The sequence below is a fragment of the Stenella coeruleoalba genome (genome assembly GCF_951394435.1).
Source record: "Stenella coeruleoalba genome assembly, chromosome: 20".
Taxonomy (NCBI): Eukaryota; Metazoa; Chordata; class Mammalia; order Artiodactyla; family Delphinidae; genus Stenella; species Stenella coeruleoalba.
The window spans coordinates 38,053,607-38,078,448 of record NC_137166.1 but is presented as its reverse complement, the minus strand read 5'-3'; the positions used below and the strand labels follow the sequence as shown (position 1 = coordinate 38,078,448).

At 38.2% G+C, this 24,842-nt stretch overlaps 1 protein-coding gene across 1 annotated transcript; it reads left to right on the top strand.

The window, feature by feature from the left end:
• The first annotated feature begins 6,447 nt into the window (after positions 1-6,447).
• UQCRFS1 (ubiquinol-cytochrome c reductase, Rieske iron-sulfur polypeptide 1) lies at positions 6,448-15,290 on the top strand. Its single transcript, XM_079908021.1, has 2 exons — positions 6,448-6,739; positions 10,559-15,290. Exons 1-2 carry the CDS (start codon positions 6,526-6,528, stop codon positions 11,167-11,169), a joined length of 825 nt encoding a protein of 274 aa, XP_079764147.1. The 5' UTR covers positions 6,448-6,525; the 3' UTR covers positions 11,170-15,290.
• The last annotated feature ends 9,552 nt before the right edge of the window (positions 15,291-24,842 follow it).

Genomic DNA, 24,842 nt, shown 5'->3' with positions numbered 1-24,842 from the left:
AAAGAAATGGAGATCCAGGAATTGCCCAACAAAGTATTCAATATAATTGTCTTACAGATGCCCAGAGAGCTACAAGAGAACATAAACAAACAATTTAGTGATATCAGGAAAACAATACCAGAATAAAATGAGAAGTTCAACAAAGAGATAGAAAACATAAAAAGGAACCAAACAAAAACTGTGTCGCTAAAGAATAAAATGACTGAAGAATTGAACAGAGAGCTTCAACAGCAGACTTGACCAAAAAGAAGAGTCAATGAGCTAGAAGACAGATCAATTGAAATTATCCAATCAGAGGAGAAAAAATTAAAAAGGGTGAAGGAATGAAGAAAGCCTATAGAACTATGGGACACCATAAAAAGGAACAATGTATGAGTCACTGGAGTCCCAAAAGGAGATGAGAGGGAGAAAGGGGTAGAAAGTTTACTTAAAGAAATAATGGCTGAGAACTTCCCAAATCTGGGGAGAGCTTTAGACTTCCAAATTCATGAAGCTAATACGTCAGCCCCAAAATCAATCCAAAATGATCTTCTCCAAAACACATAATAAAATTGTTTAAGATCAAAGACAAAGAGAGAATTTCAAAAGCAGCAAGAGAGAAAAAATTATCCATACATGGGAACTTCCATAAAGCTATTAGTGGATTTCTCAGCAGAAACCTTTCAGCCAGGAGAGAATGGGATGATATATTTAAAGTGCTGAAAGAAACTGCCAACCAAGAATAATATATTCAGCAAAGTTGTCCTTCAGAAATGAAGGTGAGATAAAGGCTTTCCCTGATAAACAAAAGATGAAGAAATTTATTCCCACTAGACCTGCCCTACAAGAAATGCTGAAAGGAGTTCTTCAAGCTGAAATGAAAGGATACTAACTTGTAATGTGAAAACATACAACACATTGGTAAAGGTAAGTATATAGTCAGAATATAGTCAGATTCAGAATACTCTAAACTGGGACTTCCCCAGTGGCACAGCGGTTAAGAACCTGCCTGCCAATGCAGGGGACATGGGTTTGATCCCTGGTCCGGGAAGATGCCACATGCTGCAGAGCAACTAAGCCCATGCACCACAACTACTGAGCCTGCACTCTAGAGCCTGTGAGCCATAACAACTGAAGCCCGTGCACCTAGAGCCTGTGCTCTGCAACAAGAGAAGCGACTGCAATGAGAAGCCCACGCACCACAACAAATAGTAGCCCCCACTCGCCACAACTAGAGAAAGCCTGTGTGCAGCAAGGAAGACCCATAACAGCCAAAAATAAATAAATAAATTAATTAATTAATTTAAAAAAATAACATAACCCCCAATAAAGAACACTCTAAACTGTAATATGGTGGTTTGTTAAACACTTTCTACAAAAGTTAAAAAACAAAAGTATAAAAAAAGCCCAGCTATAGCTATAATAATTTGTTAATGGATACACAATATAAAAAGATGCAAATCGTGGCATCAAAAACATAAAAGGAAAGAGTAAAAGGGTAGAGCTTTTGTAGGCGATTGAAGTTAAATTGTTACAAGCATAAAATTGACTGTATTTTATAAATAAATAGGGCTTCCCTGGTGGCGCAGTGGTTGAGAGTCCTCCTGCTGATGCAGGGGACACGGGTTCGTGCCCCAGTCTGGGAAGATCCCACATGCCGCGGAGCGGCTAGGCCCGTGAGCCATGGCCGCTGAGCCTGCGCGTCTGGAGCCTGTGCTCCGCAACGGGAGACGCCACAACGGTGAGAGGCCCACGTACCACAAAAAAATAAAAATAAATAAATAAATAAAAAATAATAATAAATAAATAAATAAATAAATAAATAAATAAATATATATATATATATATATATATATATATGCATGCCCCATGGTAACCACAAAGCAAAAACCACAGCAAATTCACACAAGATAAAGAGAAGGTAATTAAAACATAACACTACAGAAAATCATCAGTTCAAAAAGGAAGGCAGCAAGACAGAAGAAAGGAATAAGGGAACTATGAAACAGATAGAAAACAATTAATAAAATGATGTTAGTAAGTTCTTACCTATCAATAATTACTCAAAATGTAAATGGATTGAATTCCTCAATCAAAAGACATAGAGTGGCTGGATGGATTAAAAACAACAACAACAAAAACAAGGTCCAAATATATGCTGCCCACTAGAGGCTCACTTCAGCTAAAAGGCACACATAGGCTCAAGCGAAGGGATGGAAAAAGATATTCCATGAAAATGGGAACCTAAAGAGAGAAGGTACCAACAAAATAGACTTTAAGCCAAAAATGGTAACAAGAGACAAAAAGGTCATTATATAATAATAAAGGGGTCAATTCATCAAGAAGATATAACAATCATAAATATATATGCAGCCAGCATCAGAGCAATGAAATATATTAAGCAAAACTAACAGATCTAAAGGGAGAGATAGACAATAGTACAATAATAGTAGGGGAATTCAATACTTCTTTTTCAACAATGGATAGATTGAAAAACAGACAGAAAAACAACAAGGAGATGTTGGACTTGAACAAAACTTTAGACCAAAAGAACCTAACAAACATATATAGAACATTCCATCCAACAGCAGGAGAATATATATTCTTCTCAAGTGCACATGGAACATTCTTCAGCTTAGATCATATAAAAGGTCACTAAACAAGTCTTAGGAAATTTAAGACGACTGAAACAGAATTGAGAGCCAAGAAATAAACGCTTGCCTATACAGTCAACTAATATTTGACAAGGGAGTTGAGAATACTAAATGAAGGAAAGGATAGTGTCTTCAATATATGGTGTTGGGAAAACTGGATAACCACAGGGAGTAAAATGAAATTGGACTCCTATCTTAGACCACTCACAAAAATTAACTCAAAATGGGCTAAAGACTTAAACATAGAAACAAAACTGATAAAAGTCCTAGGAGAAAACATAGGGAAAATTTCCTTGACGTTGGTCTTGGCAACAGTTTTTCAGCTATGACACTGAAAGCAACAAAAGCAAAATTAACAAGTGAGACTATGTCAAACTAAAAAGGTTTTGCATAGCAAAAACACCATCAACAAAATGAAAAGGCAACCATCAGAATGGGAGAAGACATTTGCAAATCATATATCTGATAGGGGATTAATATTCAAAATATATGAAGAACTCATACAACTAAAGAGTAATAAAATAAACAACCCAATTAAAAATGGGCAGAGGTTCTGAATAGACATTTTTTTCAAAGAAGACACACAAATGGTCAACAAGTACATGAAAACATGTTTGACATCACTAATAGGGAAATGCATATCAATGCTACAATGAGATGTCACAGTTAAAATGGCTGTCATCAAAAAGACAAGACGTAAGTGTTGGTGAAGATGTGGAGAAAAGGGAAACCTGTTCACTCTTGATGGGAATGTAAATTTGTGCAGCAACTATGGAAAACATGTATGGAGATTTGGCAATAAATAAAAAATAGAACTACCATATCATCCAGCAATCCCACTTCCGGGTACATATCGAAAAGAAATGAAAACTGTATCTTGAGTTTCTGTATAACACTGGAATGATCATGAACTGTATCATGTTCATCCAGCGTTATTCACACTAGTCAAGATATGGAAACAACCTAAGTTTCTGTCAATGGGTGAATGGATAAAGATGATGTGGTACAAATACACAATAGAATATTATTCAGCCATGAGAAAGAAGGAACTCCTACAATTTGGGACAACCTGGATAAACCTTGAAGGTGTGATGCTCAGTGAAATAATTCAGATAGAGAAAGACAAACACTGTATGATCTCACTTTATGTGGAATCTAAAAAAACAGAACTCATAGAAACAGAGTAGAGTGGTGGCTACCAGGGGCTAGGGATTTATGGAAATGGGGAGATGTTGGTCAAAGAGTACAGACTTCTAGTTATAGGATGAACCAGTTCTGGGGATCTAATGTACAGCATGATGATATAGTTAATAATAGCATATTATATACCTGAAAGTTGCTAAGAGAGTAGATCTTAAGTGTTCTTACCACAAAAGATATGGTAATAATTATATGAGGTGACTTAGATATTAGCTCACTATAGTGGTGGTAGTCATGTTGCAACATATAAGTGTATCAAATCAACAAGTTGTACTCCTTAAACTTACACATGTTATATGTCAATCATATCTCAATAAAACTAAAAAAAATATGATGTGTCTTTGGGTAAGTCATTTGTCTTCTCTGAATCTCAGTTTCTTCATCTAAAAAATTTAAAGAGTTATTTTTATTATTATTATGGACATTTACATAGCACTTGCCAGGCACAGTTTCTATTCACTTTATATATATTAATCCATCTAATCCTTAAAATAACCCTTTGGGGGATAGATACTATTATTATTCTCATTTTATAGAAGAACTGAGGCATACACAGAGGTTATATATAAATCATCTTAGGATATAGCTTGTGAATAGCAGAACTGGGATTGAACCCTGAGAGTCTAGTGATAACAATTCCTACTCCGCTCACCTTATGAAGCTCCTTCCTTTTTTCACCATTCATCCTTCACTTACTCTTACACACCTCAGAGGGATATTGTGATATTAAGTGTGTTATTTTATGTAAAGCACTCCAACTATGCATGGCGTGTACTAGCTTCTCTGGGAGGGTCTGCTTTTATCATTCGGGTTGTTGCTGGGGTGAACCCAGTGCCCGCCCTGTGGCTAGCCGAGCCAGGGTGGCCCCTGAGGAGGCCAGTTCCAATCTTGAGAGTACAACACAGTCCCTGGGGCAATAAGCAAGGCCAAGACCTAGGCCCTGAGGAGGGTCCAGGCAGAAGTGGTCAGTGTGCTGTGGACCTAGAGAGGAATATCATTGAGTCATCAGGAATCAAATGAAGGCTTCTCAGAGTAGGTAGATGATATGTCAGATAAAAACAATACCAGCAAACCCTCACCCGGAGCTTAGTATGTACAAGGCCCCTTGGGTGCTTTATACATGTTAATACATTTATTCCTCACAGACGGTATCATCACCATCTCCATTTTAGGTGAGGAAACTGAGGCAGAGAGGGGTTAGGAAACTTGCCTAGGTCACAGAGCCCATGCAAGCACACAGAGAAACTTCATTGGTTCATACACCCACCACCATCACAACCCTGCCAAATCTGTGCACTGCTTGTATTAATATTTACTTAATATTTAAATTAACTCACTTTTTTTTTTTTTTTTTTTGTGGTACGCGGGCCTCTCGCTGTTGTGGCCTCTCCAGTTGTGAAGCACAGGCTCCGGATGCGCAGGCTCAGCGGCCATGGCTCACAGGCCCAGGTGCGCGGCATGTGGGATCTTCCCAGACCGGGGCACGAGCCCGCGTCCCCTGCATTGGCAGGCAGACTCTCAACTACTGCGCCACCAGGGAAGCCCAAATTAACTCACTTTTGACTAAATAAATGTAAAAAAAACTTTATCTCACTACAGTCTTTGGAAAATCAGTATAGTTAGAAAATGTATACCACGAAAATAAACTATTATTAAATCCTCTCTAGATTCAACTACCTAACGGCTTTGAATTTAAGACCTATTCTGTTAAAGGAGAGATTTAGTAAGTCTTGAGAAGAATTAAAGATATACTAACACCAAACTGGGACTTTCTCATTGGTGTAATCAGAAGAATTTAAAGAGAAGTAAAAAGGGAATAACATTCTCACCATGTGATAGAAACTGATTTAGGGATGTATCTCTGCATTCCCTGAAATCTCACTTAGGGAAACTGTGACAATAGGTAAGAGCACAGACTAAGAAGACAGATTTCCCCACTTTAGAGCTTACTGGGTTATCCTGTCCTGGGCACATAATTCCTCTAAACCTCTGTTTCCTCACTGGTAAAATAGTAGCTATAGGGATCTTGATTATAAATGAAAGAATGAAGGTAAAGCACAAAATCTTATACATAGTAAACGCTTAATAAACATAAGCCACCATCATCATCATCATTATTAAGCTTTGCACATAAGTCTCTGGACTTTTAAAAATGCTTTTAAGGATTTAGTTAGATAACGATAATAATCATTATAGTAAACACAGAGTAATTACTACATATTAAGTTCTGCTCTGGGTTTTCTATGTATACCCAACCATATTTTACACATATGGTTGGGTATATATATAAACATTTGCAAACATGTTAAGAATTATTATTATCCCTATTTAAACTATTATGATAACTTATTTTTATCCCTAGGTTCCCATAAATGAGACTTTTGCCCCCAACGGACGCAAAATCGATCCATGGGACATTCCTGGGGGCCTCCATTGCCCCCTTTCTTGGGGCAGATCCCTGAATTGAGGCCGCTAGACACCCGGGGCTAACACAGGTGGCCGCACGGCCTCCTACCTGCCGGTCTCGCATCGCCTCTGACTCTGCGGCACTCCAGGCTCGCCCCGCCCTGTGTGGGGGCGGGGCTCCTCTTCTGCCTGCGCGCTGACGTCACGGGTCCCGCGCCTTTCGCGCCTGCGCCGCGGGAGGTTGGTCGTCCCTGTGACCGGCTTAGCTTTTGGAGCTGCCGTCGCCATGTTTTCGGTCGCCGTTCGCTCGGGCCCTTTTGCGCCCGTCCTGTCGGCCACGTCCCGCGGCGTGGCGGGCGCGCTGCGGCCCCTGGTGCAGGCCGCGGTGCCCGCCACTTCGGAGTCGCCAATACTGGATGTGAAGCGGTCCTTTCTGTGCCGGGAGTCGCTGAGTGGCCAGGCCGCGGCCCGGCCTTTGGTCGCTTCCGTGGGCCTCAATGGTGAGCCGGGCTGAGGAGAACGACCGGGGATTGAGGGGTCCCTCTTTTCTTGCTCCCTCCGGCCCTGGACCCAGGGAGCAGCCGAGAAGGGCGGGGAGGTCTGCCGGAAGATGGAGCGGAGCCCTGTTTGTGGATGGGGTTGCCTGCCTGGGTGGGTCGACCTTGGGCAGGCCTCTGTACCTCCGCGAGCCTCGGTGTCCTTACCTATGCGGGGTCGCTGCTCCGTTGGGCGGTCTCAGGTGACCTCCATCTCTGACATTCTGGGCCTCTGTGGCTGTGTATAGGCTTCCCAACCACAGGCTAATTTTTCTACTTCGTCGGTTAAGTTCAAGAACTATGGAGCCCGACTGCTTCTAGCGAAGTCTGACAAGAGATTTTGCTGCTTACAGGTCGTTTGCCTTTGGGCAAATTCCTAAACGTGTTCCCTCACCAGTGAAATGGATTATTATACCAATTTCGTAGGTTATATCGTAAGGTTCAGATGGAAAAAGTATACGTTAAGCCATTAACACATTCTGGGGGCACTTTATAAATTCTCAAAAAATAGGAATTGCTTTTAATATTTGAAAAGTTGTCCCGCTCGCTACCTCCCATCCTTTAGTGTCATTCCGTGTCACCACCTCAGATCCGAAGAAAAAGAAACGAGCCGCAAGGTCGTTTATAGTGTAGACTATACTACAGAGTATCAGCAGTGTTTTCAGGCACTGGGCCAAAGGGTTTTCACACCGTAATGAATTTCATTCTCAAGAAGAGCAGACGGCAGAGAGTGATGATACTCCCATTTTACAGATGAGAAAACGGACTACAAGATACACGTTGTGTACGTGATAGTGCGTGGATTTGAAAGACTGATTTAACCATAAGCTCTCACCAGGAGTGTGTTTTACACCCTCTGTCAGCAGAGCCTAGTTTATCTTTGGTGCCTTGTTTTCTGTTTTTCTTTTTATGCTCTGTTTGGAGATCCTGAATTGGCAGCTTGTGAGCCAGGTGCCTGAGGTATGCCCAACTTGCATAGTTTTAAAAAACAGACTATTTCTGGCATCTCTGGAAATGTTGAAAGTTGGCAGCACTGGGCTTTAGTTCCATGTCTAGTGTGCTCTGCATTGGCTGCACCCTTGGTCGGAACAAGTGCTTTTCCAGTTCATCACAGCCCTCATCAGGTCTACTTGATTCATTGTGCTACCTGCCTGGCCTCATTGACAGTTGTATTGGTGACCTTTGCCCTACACCAGGTTGCCCCCACCTTCTTTATTCTGCCTTCATTCACCCTTTTCTCTTTACTTTAAATGGTCCTCCCACTCAGTTTTCCACATTTCCAAGTCTTACCCATCCTTTCAATCTCAACTCAGGATCAGGTCAATAAAAATTTACATTTGCTGATTCCTTTACATTTTATAGCACATAACACTTTCCACTCTGTATTGCAGTTATTGGTGATTCCTCTGACCTTGAGCTTCAGTGTGTAGAGAATATCTCCTTTATTTTTCTGTCTTCCACAATCTCAAGTTTTGCATATAGTTGGTGCAGAGTATTTGTGAATGAATAAAGTGGCAATTTTTTTTAGCAGGCACCAGTGGGTTTTAGAGAAGTTGCCCAAGCCAGTTCTTTGGACCTTGAGGTGAGAAACACTAAGGGAGGAGAAAATTTCAGTAACAAAGGTGAAAAGTGTCTTGGAATTTGTCAAATAGCTAAAGAGTTTCTTCTAAAAATCAGGGGCTTACCTGACTTCTCCAAGAAGTGGTAAAGTAGACCCATAAGGCAAACCTCTTTTCTGCAATCATGCCTTCAACTTGAAGCTTAAATTCATATTAAAATCTCCTGTATAGATGGTTTGTGGAAAGATGGTTAGTAGAGGATGTGGGAAGGGGTGGTTGGGTCAGGAGAAGATCCCTGAGTTGGGACACATTAGAGCTCACCTTAAACAAAACAAAACAAATCAAAAAACCCTGTTTTGTTATAATGGCTTAAGTTTTCTCCATTTCTAGATGATGTTTCTATAAGTGTCTGATTTTATTTTAGTTTAGAGCTAAATCTAGCTAGGATTTTTGCTAAGTCACACCTAATACAATTTATATAGATTATTTAGAGAATGATTTTTGCGATATGGCAGTTTATGTTCTTGATGGTGGAGCTCAGTATAAAATGTAACCTACTAGATAGAATGGGAATGGATTTCTTTTGCCACCAAATCTCTGGATGATAGTGACAAAGCCATTCTATTTAGTGTCCCTGTGACAAAGCCATTCTATTTAGCGTCCCTGTACATTTCCTTGTGTGGAAGGGTTGTAAATAGGGCTTTTAACGTAGAAGTATGAACTTTGGTTTCTTCATCTTTTAAGTATGATACACATCTTTCCTGTGTAATCCCAGACAGTGCTAAGGGAAAGTGATTAAGTAGGGTAATATGTGATATGTCACTTTGCCATAGTTGTGGATCTCAAGTAGTCACTACTTGTGTCCTGGTCCCCTACAGAAAATGCTGAGTTAGAAAAGTACATAGAGTGCTTTTGATAGGTTTCACCATTGTCTGTGAATAATTAACGGTTTCCATAAAATTACTGACCTTGAGAACCATGTGAAATGTATTATTGTAATGTTTGCTCAAGGAAGTATGTTAGGATGAGACAGCCTAGTAGGTCAAGTAGAATTGCAACTTATATGAAAATGCATTTTAAAAGTGCATATTTCTTTTGGAAACATTTTCTAAAAGTAAGGAATTTTTAGTGTCCCTTTTCTAAAAAGGAAACCTGTAGCAGATTTCCTTAAATGAGTATAGAGTTTACAAAGAGATTTACTTCCTAAAACATACTTAAAAGTGATACTGTAAGTTAATTTTTTGTCAGACAGTTAAAAATGGTATGGGACAGAAGGACATACCTGTTTTTTCAAAAAATAAACTGCTTGCATCCAGAATACTGCATAAACAGTAATTATTTGTTTATTTAATATTCATTTGTTGTAAACATCTGGCCTTTTTATGGCCTGCAGTGGTAGTGTCCCAGTTGAGAGATCCTCAGCAGTAAAAAAAGAAAGATAATGCCCCTACTCTTATAGATGTTTTGCCCTTCACTGAAGAGCCGGATACATGAAAAATTTGCTCTTTTTTTTATATTAAATTGAAATAATTGGTTCTTTTGGAGATTTCATTTGATTTTGATAGCTCCGTATCCTGATAAGGATATCCTTTTCTGCCCATTGGTGGTTTTACTTGAATTTATACCCCAAAATCTAGAATAGAAATTAAGTTTTCTGCAACTAAAGTTATACTGTTTACAGAATGTTTATTATCTTATAATTAGTGTTTTATGAATTTTTAGCAGTTCTTTCAGAGAGCAGGTAGATAGGAAAATAAAGTTAGACATTTGGTTTAATAAGATGATCACACATCAATTTAATGAGTGGACTAGATGAGTTTTAGGGTCTCTTCTAATCCAGAAAATATGGGTGATACTTATGTCTTAGATTGAATTTTGGGGGACTTAAAATATTGCTGTTTACAGTGCTATTTAACTTTTTTAACTTGATACACTGAATTGTTATGAATTCTGAATCGCAGTGTTCAATCAAGAGGAACACAATTATACCTATTATCTAATGATTTCATACCAATATGATAGGTAGTGGTTGACTTCATTTTGTTTTCAGTATTTTATATGCTGGCATTGCCAACTTGACCATTTCTGAGACCAGTGAGTGCCATATTTCACATTTTTATAATTTGATTTTTGCTCGTGAATCCATAAAGGTCCATTATCTGATGTATACCCCTTTCAGAGTCCTTATCTAATTGTGTTTTTTAACCTTCTGTTTATCTTGCAGTCCCTGCTTCTGTTCGTTATTCCCATACGGACATCAAAGTGCCTGACTTCTCTGACTATCGTCGTGCTGAAGTGTTAGATAGTACAAAGTCTTCAAAAGAGAGCAGTGAGGCTAGAAGAGGTTTCTCCTATTTGATAACTGCAACAACTACTGTGGGTGTTGCGTATGCTGCCAAGAATGTCATCTCTCAGTTTGTTTCCAGCATGAGTGCTTCTGCTGATGTGTTGGCCATGTCGAAAATCGAAATCAAGTTATCCGATATTCCAGAGGGCAAGAACATGGCTTTCAAATGGAGAGGCAAACCCCTGTTTGTGCGCCATAGAACCAAGAAGGAAATTGACCAGGAATCTGCAGTTGAAGTGTCCCAGTTGAGGGACCCACAGCATGATTTAGAACGAGTAAAGAAACCTGAATGGGTTATCTTGATAGGTGTTTGCACTCATCTTGGTTGTGTACCCATTGCAAATGCAGGAGATTTTGGTGGTTATTACTGCCCTTGCCATGGGTCACACTATGATGCATCTGGCAGGATCAGGAAGGGGCCTGCACCTCTCAACCTAGAAGTTCCCTCATATGAGTTCACCAGTGATGATGTAGTAGTTGTTGGCTAGAGACCAGGACTCAAGTTATAGGCTTCTTTCAGTCTTCGTGTCACCTCAGAAGAGTTATTTGCAAACAAACCTTCTGTACTTCGAATTAGTTGGTTTGAAATAGTTAAGAATTGCTAATGATGTGTTTGCAAACATGTGAAGTAAATTGAATTTAATGTTGAATACTTTCAAGCATTCACCTAATAAAGCCACTGTTAAACATTGTTATGCTCAAAGACTTCAAAGGTGCAGTGTCTTTGATAGTTGATTCTAATTAAAAATTACAGACTGGTGTACAAGATATTTGTGAAATCTATAATTGACTTTCTTGTTTATTTACCTTCTTTGTGTCAGGGACAGAGATTCTAGAGAGCTCATGGTTAGGATGAGGTAGAATTAGCTGGTTGTCTCCGAGACCTGGGAGATGTTTTTTGGCATTGGCAGAAACAATAGTATCCAAGTTTCCTTTATTTTGCACACCTGGCTATGTGTGGGATACCCCTCCACTCCCCCCTGTATGACGGGCCAAGAAATTTTATTCATCATTTATGGGAGTAACTTAGAATTCTTCAGTTTTAAGAGGCAGTGGCATAGGATATTATCTGAGGGAAGCTTTCCAAAAGGGGAGTGCTCCTCTGTTATTTCCTTCATCTGGTGTGGGTATTCATGTCTCCCAAAGCTCCTGCATCCATCCTATCAAGAGGAAGAAAGGGGGTAGTGCATCTGAAATTTAATACTATCTTTGTGTGAAAATGATCCTGCTGGTTTTGTTTCTTTGATGATGACATTTTGAGGTGTTTCTTCCAGTTGGATTTGCAGTCACCACTTTTCACTGTGAAGTGAGGGTGGGCGTAGGGAGACATACCAGAATTAACACCCTCTTCTTTCTGCCTCGTGCCTCCAGTTACACAGGTGAAACAAGACCAAGGTCTGATATTCTCCCTGGAAACTGGGAGTGGACTTTACCCTTTGCTGAGAATCACAGCCATCTTGATATATTTGTCTTGTCTTTTCCATTTGGAGGTGCGTTAGTAAAGTACTTCCCTGGGTCCACCTTGTGATCACATGTGCATTTGTAAAATAGCAAATGAGATTCAGTGATTAGGTCTTCCATAAGGGAACTGGCCTTCCAGGGTTCTAGTCCTTAAAATCAGTAGCTAAGTGTATCAAAAAAGAAAAATGTCAGAGTTTCCAGGCTTATGAGCAGATACTAATCTTTGGTTCATTTTCACCATTCTAGAAAGACAATTAGCAGGTATGGTAAATGGGGCACTTAATATTTTGTTCTAGGTCTCCATATAATGACATTTAGGTTCAAGTATTTAGGTATAAATATGAGACAAAAAAATGCCAAACATTGGTAACTTACTACCTTTTGACATGTTCTCTTTTAAATGGAGGGCTTTCTGATCTTTTGTGCATATGTAGATTACCATGGAAATGTTTGTATTGTTTAAAAGTAGAGAAATTGTATCATTATGTCTGAGCAATATATTTTGTAGTATTTGGTGTTAATATTTGGATCATCTCACATGAAGTTTTTTTCCCCCTGATTTTATTATGAGGCCAAGAGAAGTCGGTATATATTTGTTGGATATTTTGCTTGTTTATCGTTGTGGTGAAGATTCTGTTTTTCTGATATTCATGGAAAATCATCCTACACTTTTTTCTCTACTCATGCTACTTTTTAATGGTACCAATTGCCCACAACGTATTGTTTAATACTACACCAATACATCTAGTAAAAGCTGCCGAATTTTGAGGCTGTTTTCTTTTTTTCTTTGTGGTACGCGGCCCTCTCACTGTTGTGGCCTCTCCCGTTGCGGAGCACAGGCTCTGGACGCACAGGCCCAGCGGCCATGGCTCACGGGCCTAGCCGCTCCGCGGCATGTGGGATCTTTCCGGACTGGGGCATGAACCCATGTCCCCTGCATCGGCAGGCAGACTCTGCGCCACCAGGGAAGCCCTGTTTTCTTTTTTAAAATGGCACCAGGAGCTATTAACTTCTTCAGGATATACTAATATAGGAACTTTGCTGGCATATATTTTACATTCATAAAATTATTACTTGGAGGAACTTAGTGGGATGATAAAGTTTCAACTTTTAATTTGAAGATGAATTAAACCTGGAGTAGAGACCTTGAGGCATTGCATCAGTCCTTAGAACCAGCAAATCTGTGTGACTGTTCCTTTGTCATCCTATGTCAACAAGTAATTTTTTTTGTACATAATTGAAGCTGCTGAGTTTCCAGTATATCCAGGAGTTAGTTGCTAGTTGTTAGTTTCGTGAGTTGGGGGCATTGTGTAGTGGAAGAAGTACTAGACAATAATTTAGGATTTTCTGGCTTTGCCATTTCCTGAACATGGAAACATGGACTTGTCACTCAATCTCCTTAGGACAGTTGTTCTCTTAGAGTCCTTCCAACTAAGATTTTATGAGCCCCTTAATCCTACTCCCGTAATAATGGGAATTGGTTTTCTTAGATAAGCATTTGTTGTGTTTGCAGTATTTGGTTTTATGATAAAGAGATCCAAACTCAGAGGTAGCATTATTGTAATCAACAGAGCCATCGTTTCATAACAATAGTGTTCAACCAGGGGCAGCACTGCTGCTCTATGGGGCATTTGTGGCCATCATTTGATTGTCACAATGATTGGAGGGTGCTTTTGGTATTGGGGGTGTTTGTGGGGTGGGGTGACAGGAATGCAATATGTTCAGTTGAGGGAGCACAGGTCCACACACTGAAAATAAAATTGTGCTGCCAAAAATGTCAACAGCACCACTTTTCTGTAGAGAAATAACATATTTCCTCCCACCCTGAAATGATACCTCAGTAGTTAATATTTTCATATTTGAAATGCCAAAAGACTGCTGCATTAGAGGCTACATGGCAGTGGAGGACAAAAATAGGAAGTTTGCTGATCACAAGGTGCATCATAGGTGTTCTGTGCTGGAATTGCTGTATTTGGTGGACTGCTCATGTCTTTCATGATATTTTGACTGATGATAAACTGTTAAATCCCAGTATCCCATTTAGTTTTTAAAAGAAGGCTTTGTTCCACAAGTGCCTGGACAGGTAAAATTACTTGATGATACTATGCTAAATGGGTAGATAGAGCAGCCCTATGATAGCTTTTCGATTATTTTGCTGAAATAAAATCCTAGATATTAGGGAGAAATGACTTAAGAAAAATGAAGGAAACCTGACCAGTTGGCACCCTGACATGAGATCATTAACATAACAGTTCTTTATACTGGGAATTGGGACAATCTTGAGGTCCATGCCTTATGCTCTTAAAAGAGTGACCATAGGAAAGAGTATTTTTTTAAAATGTTTGTTAGAGATAACACCAAATTTACCATGGTCTTTCTGAGCACACCTTTGGAAAATACAGCTGTCTTTGACTCAGTCTGAGTCCTTATTTGATATCTGTGGCTTGGGATAAAAATGTGCTATTAGTACTCGTTCTAAACAATGAGAACATACTGTTATCTGGATGTCAGAAATCATTCTTCATTCTCACAGTGCTGAAACTGTCATCTTTCTGTATTTTCATGTCATTCGAATATCATTGCATTTTGTATATTAACCCAAAATAAATGTCCATGTTTTTCAGGATGATATCCTTGGCCCACTGTTCTAACACACTCTCATCAGTATTTGCTAATGACTCCCCTAGCTCACTTCTCTGAACTTCATACTCATGTTCAGCTGCTTAGTTGGCACCTGTGCATGGATGTTGCATTAACACCTAAAACTCAAAATGTCCAAAAGGAAAGGAAATCCTGTCTTTCTCCAAAGCCATCTTCATAGCAGTTGGCAAGCTTAAAACCTCTAGCCTCTCTTGCCTCCTTTTCCATTACAATTAACACCCAAACCCTGCTAATTGTGTCTCTTAATAAAACAGATCCATTACTGTCTCTGCAATCTGTAGCATTCTAAAAATAACGGCAAACTTTTAGAGCACTGACTCCTAGTCACTAGGCTGAGTGTATGTATATGATCTCATTTAAAACTCAAAAAATTCTATCAGGTAGGTAATGTTGCTATTCCTAGATTGTAGAGAAACAGGCACATAGAAGTCCCTTGTCTACAATCAGAGAGCTGGTATGTTTTATTTTAACCCAGGGAGTCTTGAGTCCAGAGCCTGTATTTCTGATGACCTTTATATATATATATATATATATATATATATATTTAATTGAAAAAGTCTTAAATTTAAGCACTGTACCAATTCCTTGTCAGTTCTTGCCTGGTCTACTGCAGCAAGATTCCAAACAGGTCTTTCCTATTTCCTCCAATCCTGTCCCCTAAAAAACCATCCTGCATATAGTTATGGGAAGAGTATGGGCATGGTTCCTGGGTTCAAATCTTGGCTCTGCTGTTTCCTAGGTGTGTGATCTGACATAAATCACTTAATCTTTTTGTGCTTCCCTTCCTCATCTGAAAAATAATACCCCCTCAGTTTTTCTTTTATGGATGAATGCATTAATGTAGGTCAAGAGATGACTTCAAAACTCCTTAACGTGGAACCTCTATTAAGGTCCTACTTGCGTGCATACCATCAGTAAAGACTTTGCTCCTGTAATACAACTTGCTTGTTGTCACCTATATTCTTTTAATCTCTTCCCACATATTTTCAACACTTTTAAATGCAGTTGACATCATTTCATTACTTTATACCATTTCATCTCTTATTCACTTTCCATCCTGGGATTTAGGAAGGGAACATTTTGCTTAGAGAGGAAGAATACTATCAAATGGTGAATTGATGAATTCTTTGAGGTAGGAAGGATTGCAGACTATTTTCTCTTTTTTAATAGCACTACTTATTGGGGTTAAAAATGTCCTAAACATAGTCCTGCCAGGAGTGCGAGGTTAAGATGGTTTCTACTTTAGCTACTTAAAGGAGACCTAAATACAACACAAAAGAAAGACTATTCAAGTGTTTGCTTATGTGAATGCTTATAAAAAGATTATTATAGAGATATGGGAACATATGTATATGTATAACTGATTCACTTTGTTATAAAGCAGAAACTAACGCACCATTGTAAAGCAATTATACCCCAATAAAGATGTTAAAAAAAAGATTATTATAGATTGGAAATCTCCAATTTGAGCACAAAATTAAAATTAATTTTGTGAACGGCTTCAGCAATATCTTTGTAACAATTTCTCCATAACAATCAACACAAGACTGGTCTGTCAGTGAACTGAAAATCCCAAATTTAATAAACTACACTTGATATTTTTTGTAGCTGTTATCCTAAACTTGAGCCAATTTGACTGCAAAAGCTTACAGTCATCTGGCTTTTGAAATTCTTAATCTGAATAGAACATTTGCAAAGGTAAGAAATGAAAGTGTATAAATAATAGGTTTTTCATACAGTTTTAAAAGGACAAACATCATTTTGACTCCTTAATTGAAGGGGGGGGAAAAAAAGCTACTGCATTTCACGTAATTGTCCAGTCTAGGGTGAATGGCTGAAATCTACCGTTTTCTTTATGTGTGGTAAAATTCCAACTCAGCCTCTCCCTGGATCTGAGGGAATGCATGCTTTCTTAACTCTCCCCAAAGACGCAGTCTCTCCTCTGGCCCAGTTGGTCCTTTGGAAGGACAGAGCATTCTGAGGGCCCCAGCTGGTCTCAGGATATGAAAATCAGGTTATGGACCATTTTCCCCTTAGCCAAGGATTATATATTAGATCCTTTTAAATATAAATCTCAAATGAGATAAAGGGTGTGAAAGGCATATAAACTCTAAAGCATGTACAAAAGCTTGAAGCATTATTCAGTGAGGTATACCAGTGAGGCCATAGATGACTTTATAATATGATTAGGTATGTAGAAAGGCAATTTAGGTGGAGGTATGTCCCTATTCAAGACTGTATTTTATTAATTGAAGTTTGGTATTAATCCTGCATTCTTCCCTAGAAGTTCAGATTTGCAAGTGTACATGTTTGGCGTTTTTAAACTATTTACCTATCTATCTATTTATGGCTGCGTTGGTTCTTCGTTGCTGCGCGCGGGCTTTCTCTAGTTGCGGCAAGCCGGGACTACTCTTCGTTGCGGTGCGCGGGCTTCTCATTGCGGTGGCGGCTTCTCTTGTTGCAGATCCTGGGCTCTAGAGTGCAGGCTCTGTAGTTGTGGTGCCCGGGCTTAGTTGCTCTGCGGCATGTGGGATCTTAGACCAGGGATCGAACCTGTGTCCCTTGCATTGGCAGGCGGATTCTTAATCACTGCGCCACCAGGGAAGTCCCGTCCGTGTACATGGTTTTGATGCTAATAGAGAGCAAAGCTAAACTCATTCATAGTAATGGTTCACATTGTAGGGTGCCTCCCACACACACCCATTTAACATCGAAGGATTATTACTAATTGAATCCAAAAGCTGGTTATTTGAAAATACCAAGAAAATAGATAAAATAAAGAAAAAATGAGACAGAGTAAAAATACATAAGATGAGGAAAAGAGCTGGCCATCATCCCTCGATGGAAGAGGTTAATAATAAAATAATGCAACTCTGCTGCAACAAAGTTATAAAGCTCTGGGGATACAGATGATTTACTAACAAAATGTAAAATACCAAAATTTACTCAAGAAGCGGATACCTTGAATACACCAATTAGCATAGATAAAGTTAAATATAAAGAGTTATCATGACTGGTTGTCTTCATCTGAGTTCTATATGACACTTTAAAGAAAAGTTAATTCTAATGCTGTTTAAAGTAGACTAGGTCAGAGCTTCTCCAATCTTACTGCACATATTCATCTGGGGATCTTGTTCATGATGCACATTCTGATTCTGTAGGTCTGGGTTAGGGCCTCAGATTCTGCATTTCTAACAAGTTCCAGGAAATGAGCTTGACATCCAGGTGATGTCCATGCCACTAGTCCATGAAGCATACTTGGGGTTAGCAAAATTCTGCATCATGGGGGTGTGGGGTGAGGTGGGAGATGGAAGCCCTACAATTCATTTTATGAATTTATCATACATTTAGTATTGAAACCTGACATGAAATATACAAAAATAAGATAATACATCAGTCTCATTTACTGAATAAATGGAAGTTTCTAAATAAAATACCAGAAACAGAAATCTGGGCTCTCTACTCCTCCCCTTTGACAGATAGCCACATCATCCCTGAGACATGATGGCAAAGGGTGGATTGAATGGATTTGGCTGTATTGGACATCTGGTCATTAGGGTTACTTTTAACTCTGTCAAAGTGGATATTGTTATTAATGACCCTTCACTGACATCAAATACTTGGTCCACATGTTCCAGTATAATTTCACCCATGGCAAGTTTAGTAGTACAGTCAAGGCTGAGAATGGGAAGCTTGTCATAAATGGAAAGGCCATCTCCAAGGCTGTAGGCAAGTTATCTCTGAGCTGAATGGTAAGCTCACTAGTATGGCTTTCCGTATTTCCACCCCCCTAGTGTGTTGGTTGTGGATCTGACCTGCCATCTAGAAAAAGCTGTTAAACATCATGACATCAAGAAGGTGGTGAAGCGGACATCAGAAGGCCCCCTAAAGGGTATCCTGGGCTGCACAGACAACCAGCTTGTCTCCTGCAACTTTTGCAGTGAAACCTACTTTTCCACCTTTGACGCTGGGGCTGGAAAATGCCCTCAGTGACCACTTTGTCAAGCTTATTTCCTGGTATGACAGTGTATTTGACTACAGCAACAGGGTGGTGGCCCTTATTGGTCCACATGGCCTCTAAGTAGTAAGAGCCCTGAACCACCAGACACAGTGAGAGGCCCTTGCCCCAGCTCAATCCCTCAACACACTGAGAATTTCCTGTGCTCAACACAGTTTCCAATCCAGACCCTCTGAAGAAGAGGAGGGGCTTAGGGAGCACTACCTTGTCATGTACTATCAGTAAAATACACAGTACCCAGCATTGCCCTCCTCCCCCCAAAATCAAACAATGTAGCAAAAGAACAATAAACTTTGACTACATAAAGTTTATTCTAGGAATGTGATGTGATTTGGTATCAACACTCTTTATTAAAGCAACAAAGAAGAAAAAACATATAAAGTTATCAATAGATGTGGAAAAGGCATTTCTAACACCAATCTAAATAAATAGGGAAGGAGAATCTTGAAATATGAGAAAGGCTATTTAGCAAAACTAATAGCAAACATTCTAAATTGTGAAACACTAGGATGACTCCAAAGATTAGGACTAGCTAGTGATACCCACTATCACTAGCATTATTTAACACTATTTTGGAGGTTCTAGAAAATGTAATAGGACAAGAAAATGAAATAATCAGTACAAATCCTTGAAAATAAGAGATAAAGCTACATTTTTTTTGTTGATAATGTAACATTTCCAGAAAACCTAGAGGCCCTAATTAAAACACAAGAATTAAGAATTTGGTAAGGTGTTGAGATGTGAGACAAGTATTCTAAATCAAAGCTTTTCACTACATCAGAAGTAAGTTCCTAAAAATGAAAATGGGGAAAAGCATTACCTTTATAATACGTAAGCTACTCTTGGGTAAAGACTTTTTAAGTCACTATTCTCAGGACCTAGAACAGTGCTTGCTGTATAGTAGACGCTAAATAAATATTTGTTAAATGTGTTTGTGACCAAAAAACCATAAAACATGTATGCATTTCATTAGAAATGTATAGGACTATAGAGAAAAGTTTAAATCAAGATCTAAATAAATGGAAAGACAGAAGCTCTTGAACGGGATAACTTAGTTTCATTAAAAAGTAAATTCTCTCCAGATTAACATATACATTTAATGAACTTCCAATTAAGATTGCTACAGCATTTTTTCTTTTCTGTTTTTTTTGTTTGTTTGTTTACTTTGTTTTATTTAGGGTAAAATGGTCATAAAATTTATATAGAAGAAGAAATATCCAGGAATGGCTAAGAAAAATATAAAAAAGAAGAATGAAAATTTGCTTCAGATACAAGAACCTACTATAAAATAATTGTAGTTAAATTAATATGATATCGACATGGGAACAGACAGGTTAGTGGAACAAAATAGACTATCAAGAACTAGATCTCAGGGTATATGAGAATTTAATACAAGAAAAGCAGGATTCAGTTCAGAGGAGAAAGAATGGTTTGTTTAATAAGTGGTGTTTGCAAAACCTACCATCCACCTCAAAGAAAACAGTTGGAGCATACCTCTTATTATGCATAAAAATAAATTCTAGGGAGATTACAATGCATGTAAGACAAAAAAAATTAAGAAAATCTCAGAAAATGTATATGTAATTTGAGGATGGAAAGACCTTCTTAATCATGAGAGAACATTTAAAACCTATAACAGAGGGCTTCCCTGGTGGTGCAGTGGTTGGTTGAGAGTCCGCCTGCCGATGCAGGGGACACAGGTTCGTGCCCCGGTCTGGGAGGATCCCACATGCCATGGAGCGGCTGGACCCGTGAGCCATGGCCACTGGGCCTCTGCGTCCAGAGCCTGTGCTCCGCAGCGGGAGAGGCCACAGCAGTGAGAGGCCCGCATACCACAAAAAAAAAAAAAAAAAAAAAAAAAAAAAAAAAACTATAGCAGAAAAGATAGACCTGTTTATGTAAAAAAATAAAATTTTGAATAACAAAAGATATTAGCCAAATCAAATGCCAAATAATAGATTTGTAAAAAAATTCTAATGAAAGTGAAAGGATTAGTTAATATCCATAATATAGAGATTTTATAAATTGACAAGAAAGGGACAAAACTCCAGAAAAAAAATAAGAAAAAGGAATGTATAAGCAAATAGAGGAAAAGTAAATATGAGTGACTAGTAAATAGATGAGAAGGTATAAAATCTCCTAGTTGTCAGATTAAGCATAATGGTAATGAGATATCATTTTACATCCATCACATGGGCAAAGCTTTCAAGAAAACTAGTATCTTTTGTTGTTGAGTAAGTGTGAGAAAAGGGTAAACTCATACATTCCTGGCAGAAATAGATAATTTTAATATATTTCTCCAGACTGCTTTCCCAAAACAAAAATAGACATACCCACTGGTGCAGCAGTTCCTCTTTTGAGACACTCCCCATAGAAATAAACACACAAATATGGGAAAATGAAGGTATAAGAATATTTGTTTTGGTGAATTTATAGTGGGCCGAAACTAAAAACAAAGTGACAATGACAAAAACAATAGAAGAATGTATAAAAGTTTCTGCATGTAATTTTATGAGTGTGGGAAAAGTGTGGGAGAATATCAGGTATTGTTAACATGGATTATCTGGGATTGAGGTTGTTTACTGAAAAAAACTCATAACATGAGAGCTGTGAGTTTCAGTTTTTTGAAGGGATTTACTGAGAGCTCTGAGGAACTGCTCCAAAGAAGTAGTGGGGGAGGTCAGTATATATATGATTTTGGCCAAGAGGTACATGCAATCAAGAACACATTTCGGTAGAGTGTTACTGCTAGTCACAAGGAAGAGATATCACTATTAATGATTTTAATGCTTTTCTAAGTATACTAAGGGAAATGCAAGAATTCAAGTTCATAAAAAATTTCTCCTGAAAATATCTAACTATCTGAGGGCCTGTTCTACCAGTTTTCCCAGAGCACAGAGTGCCTTATCCCAACCTTTGCCCTGAATTCCTTTCAAGGGTGTATTGTAGGTTAGCAGCTGCAGTGGCAATTGACTTGTTTCTTGTAGAAACTGGTGGCGAGCAACATTCCTTAGTTGGCAAGGTATGGATGTGGGGAGGGAAGAGGGGTTAGCAGAGGGTGTGTAGAAACAAGCTAACAAGGAAAAAGCAAGAAAATGCCACTAATTACCTGCTGCATGTCCCTGCCCAGCATAAATAGCCCATTTTGTAAAATTATATATATACATATATGTATATACATGAATATATATGTATATGCATAAATCTGTCTATATGCAGAAAGAGATTGGGAAAATTTGAGTTATAGCCATATCTATAGATACATAGGGATGTCTATGACATTTTGCTAAGTGAAAAGAACATTGCAAAGTAAACTGTATAACACGGTTTTCTTGGTAAAAGAACAAACAAAAAAACACTCTCTATATGTATATTGTTGCTTTGACATGTTTGCATGAGCAGAGAGGAGGGTGTGGAAGTGCCTGCTGGCTGGTAGGGCGGGTCACAGCTGAGGGCTTGGGAGAGGGAGATGGTTAGGTTCTTTCTTTACACAGTTTTTAGTATTATTTTACAGTAGGCCTGTTTTACTTTGTAATTTGAAAAACTTGAAATTACATTGCTTGACTATCTGGGTAGACATTTCTCTTGACTTATTATCTCACTTTGAAGATCAGTTTTGTCTCTCCTATTAATTAATATTAAACATTGACTAGTATTTGTCATTGGTCAATTTTTTTTGTATATTAGTCATTAGATATTTATAAAAGTCCTATAAAGATACAGCTCTGGGTAGAGTAATTTTTGCATTTAGTCATTGTTTTCTAGAAAGATTAAAAACAATATGTTTACCACTTATTTATTTGTATCACTCATGAATCCTAAATCATAGGTTTTCGTTCATTCAAATATGAAGTGAAGAAGGAAGGAGAGTAATTGCAGAAAATTCATTTGCATCCTGTCACATAATTATGGAGTATTATCTAGACCAGAGCTGTCATTTGGAACTCTCTGCAATGAAGGAAATGTTCTGAAATCTGTGCTAATGTTGTAGCCACTAGCCACATGCGGTTACTGAGCACTGGAAATGTGACTAGTATATCTAGAATTGAATTTTAAATTTTATTTAATTTTAGTTTTAATTAAAATGTGATATATGTGATCTTAAAAAAAGTCAATTTCATAGAGACACAGAGTAGAATGGGCTGGGGGACAGGGAAATGGGATAATGTAGGTCGAAGGATCCAAATTTTCAGTTAGAAGGGTAAGTTCTGAGGATCTAATGTACAGCATGGTGTCTACAGTTAATAATAAGATATTGTATATTTTGAAAGTTCCTGAGAGTAGATCTTAAGTATTCTCACTGCCCCCCCAAACAAAGTTAACTATGTGAGGTGATGGATGTGTTAATTATCTTTACCTTGATAATCATTTGACAGTGTATAAGTATATCAAATCATCATGTTGTATACTTTAAATATATACAATTATATTTGTCAATTATTCCTCAAAGTTAAAAAAATTATTAACGAAGAATTAAATTCAATGGGCTTTATGGGAAGAATGGACATTCCCCAATATGTAGGGAAAGTGGTCCAAGGGAAGGAGTCAATTTTTCTATTGTGAGGGAAACCACTAGGAGGTTTTCCTATACTTTTCATGAAAGGATTTGCCTAGGGAAGTGGTTCTCAAAATTGTTTGCTCATTAGAATCATCTGAGAACTTTAAAAACCACTGACGTCTGGTCCACTCCCAGAGACGGTAACTTCATTGGCTTCGGGGATTCCTGTTGAGCAAATTCCTTCACATAGATCTTGGTAATGATATTTTTAATCTGAACCAAAAGCAAAAGCAACAAAAGCAAAAATAAAATAACTGGGATTACATCACACTAAAAAACTTCTGCACAGCAAAGGAAACCACCAAAAAAAATGAAAAGGCAACCTATTGAATAGGAGAAAACATTTGCAAATCATATATCTGATAAGGGGCTAATATCCAAAATGTATAAAGAACTCATACAACTCAAAAGATCTGAATAAACATCTTTCCAAAAGAGACATACAGATGGCCAACAGGTCTATGAAAAGATGCTCAAAATCATTAACCATCAGGGAAATGCAAATCAAAACCACAAAGAGATATCATTTCACACTTATTAGAATGGTTATTATCAAAAAGACAGGATCTCTAAAATAAAGAAACCTCAGTGGGGGAAGGCAACGGGCCTGGCTCTTTATCTAGTCGTATATTTATTTGAGATTGCCTGCTTTGTAGTGGATTCCTCTTTGAAATGGATACCTTGGCAATCAAAGCTTAAGTCAAGCACTTGCATTCTGGAAAAACAAACAAACTAACTAAGAAACAAAAAAAAAACCCCACAACTGTCAGGGCTTACATTACATACACACGTGCTAAAAACAAAAAAATAAAAACAACAACAACAAAAAAAAAAGCTTTTGGACTCATTAAAAAAATGGTATGGAAATAACTTAGGCATTGGGATTATTTAAGCCCCCAACAAAATGGATTAAATGCTTCAACCAAAAGACATAGACTGGCTGAATGGATACAAAAACAAGACCCATATATATGCTGTCTACAAGAGACACACTTCAGACCTAGGGACACATACAGACTGAAAATAGGGGGATGGAAAAAGATATTCCATGCAAGTGGAAATCAAAAGAAAGCTGGAGGATCAATTCTCATATCAGACAAAAGAGATTTTAAAATAAAGACTATTACAAGAGACAAAGAAGGACACTACAAGGGATCAAGGGATTAACCCAAGAAGAAGATATAACAATTGTAAATATTTATGCACCCAACATAGGAGCACCACAATACATAAGGCAAATGCTAACAGCCATAAAAGGGGATATCGACATAGAACAATCATATTAGGGGACTTTAACACCCTACTTTCACCAATGGGCAGATCATCCAAAATGAAAATAAATAAGGAAACACAAGCTTTCAATGATACACTAAACAAGATGGACTTAATTGATATATATAGGACATTCCAACCAAAAACAACAGAATACACTTTCTTCTCAAGTGCTCATGGAACATTCTCCA

Bases quoted from the DNA above. Each gene is read 5' to 3' on its own strand.
- UQCRFS1 (XM_079908021.1), top strand. From the start codon at position 6,526: ATGTTTTCGGTCGCCGTTCGCTCGGGCCCTTTTGCGCCCGTCCTGTCG. The intron at 6,740-10,558 runs GTGAGCCGGGCT...TTTATCTTGCAG, and splicing joins CGCTTCCGTGGGCCTCAATG to TCCCTGCTTCTGTTCGTTAT.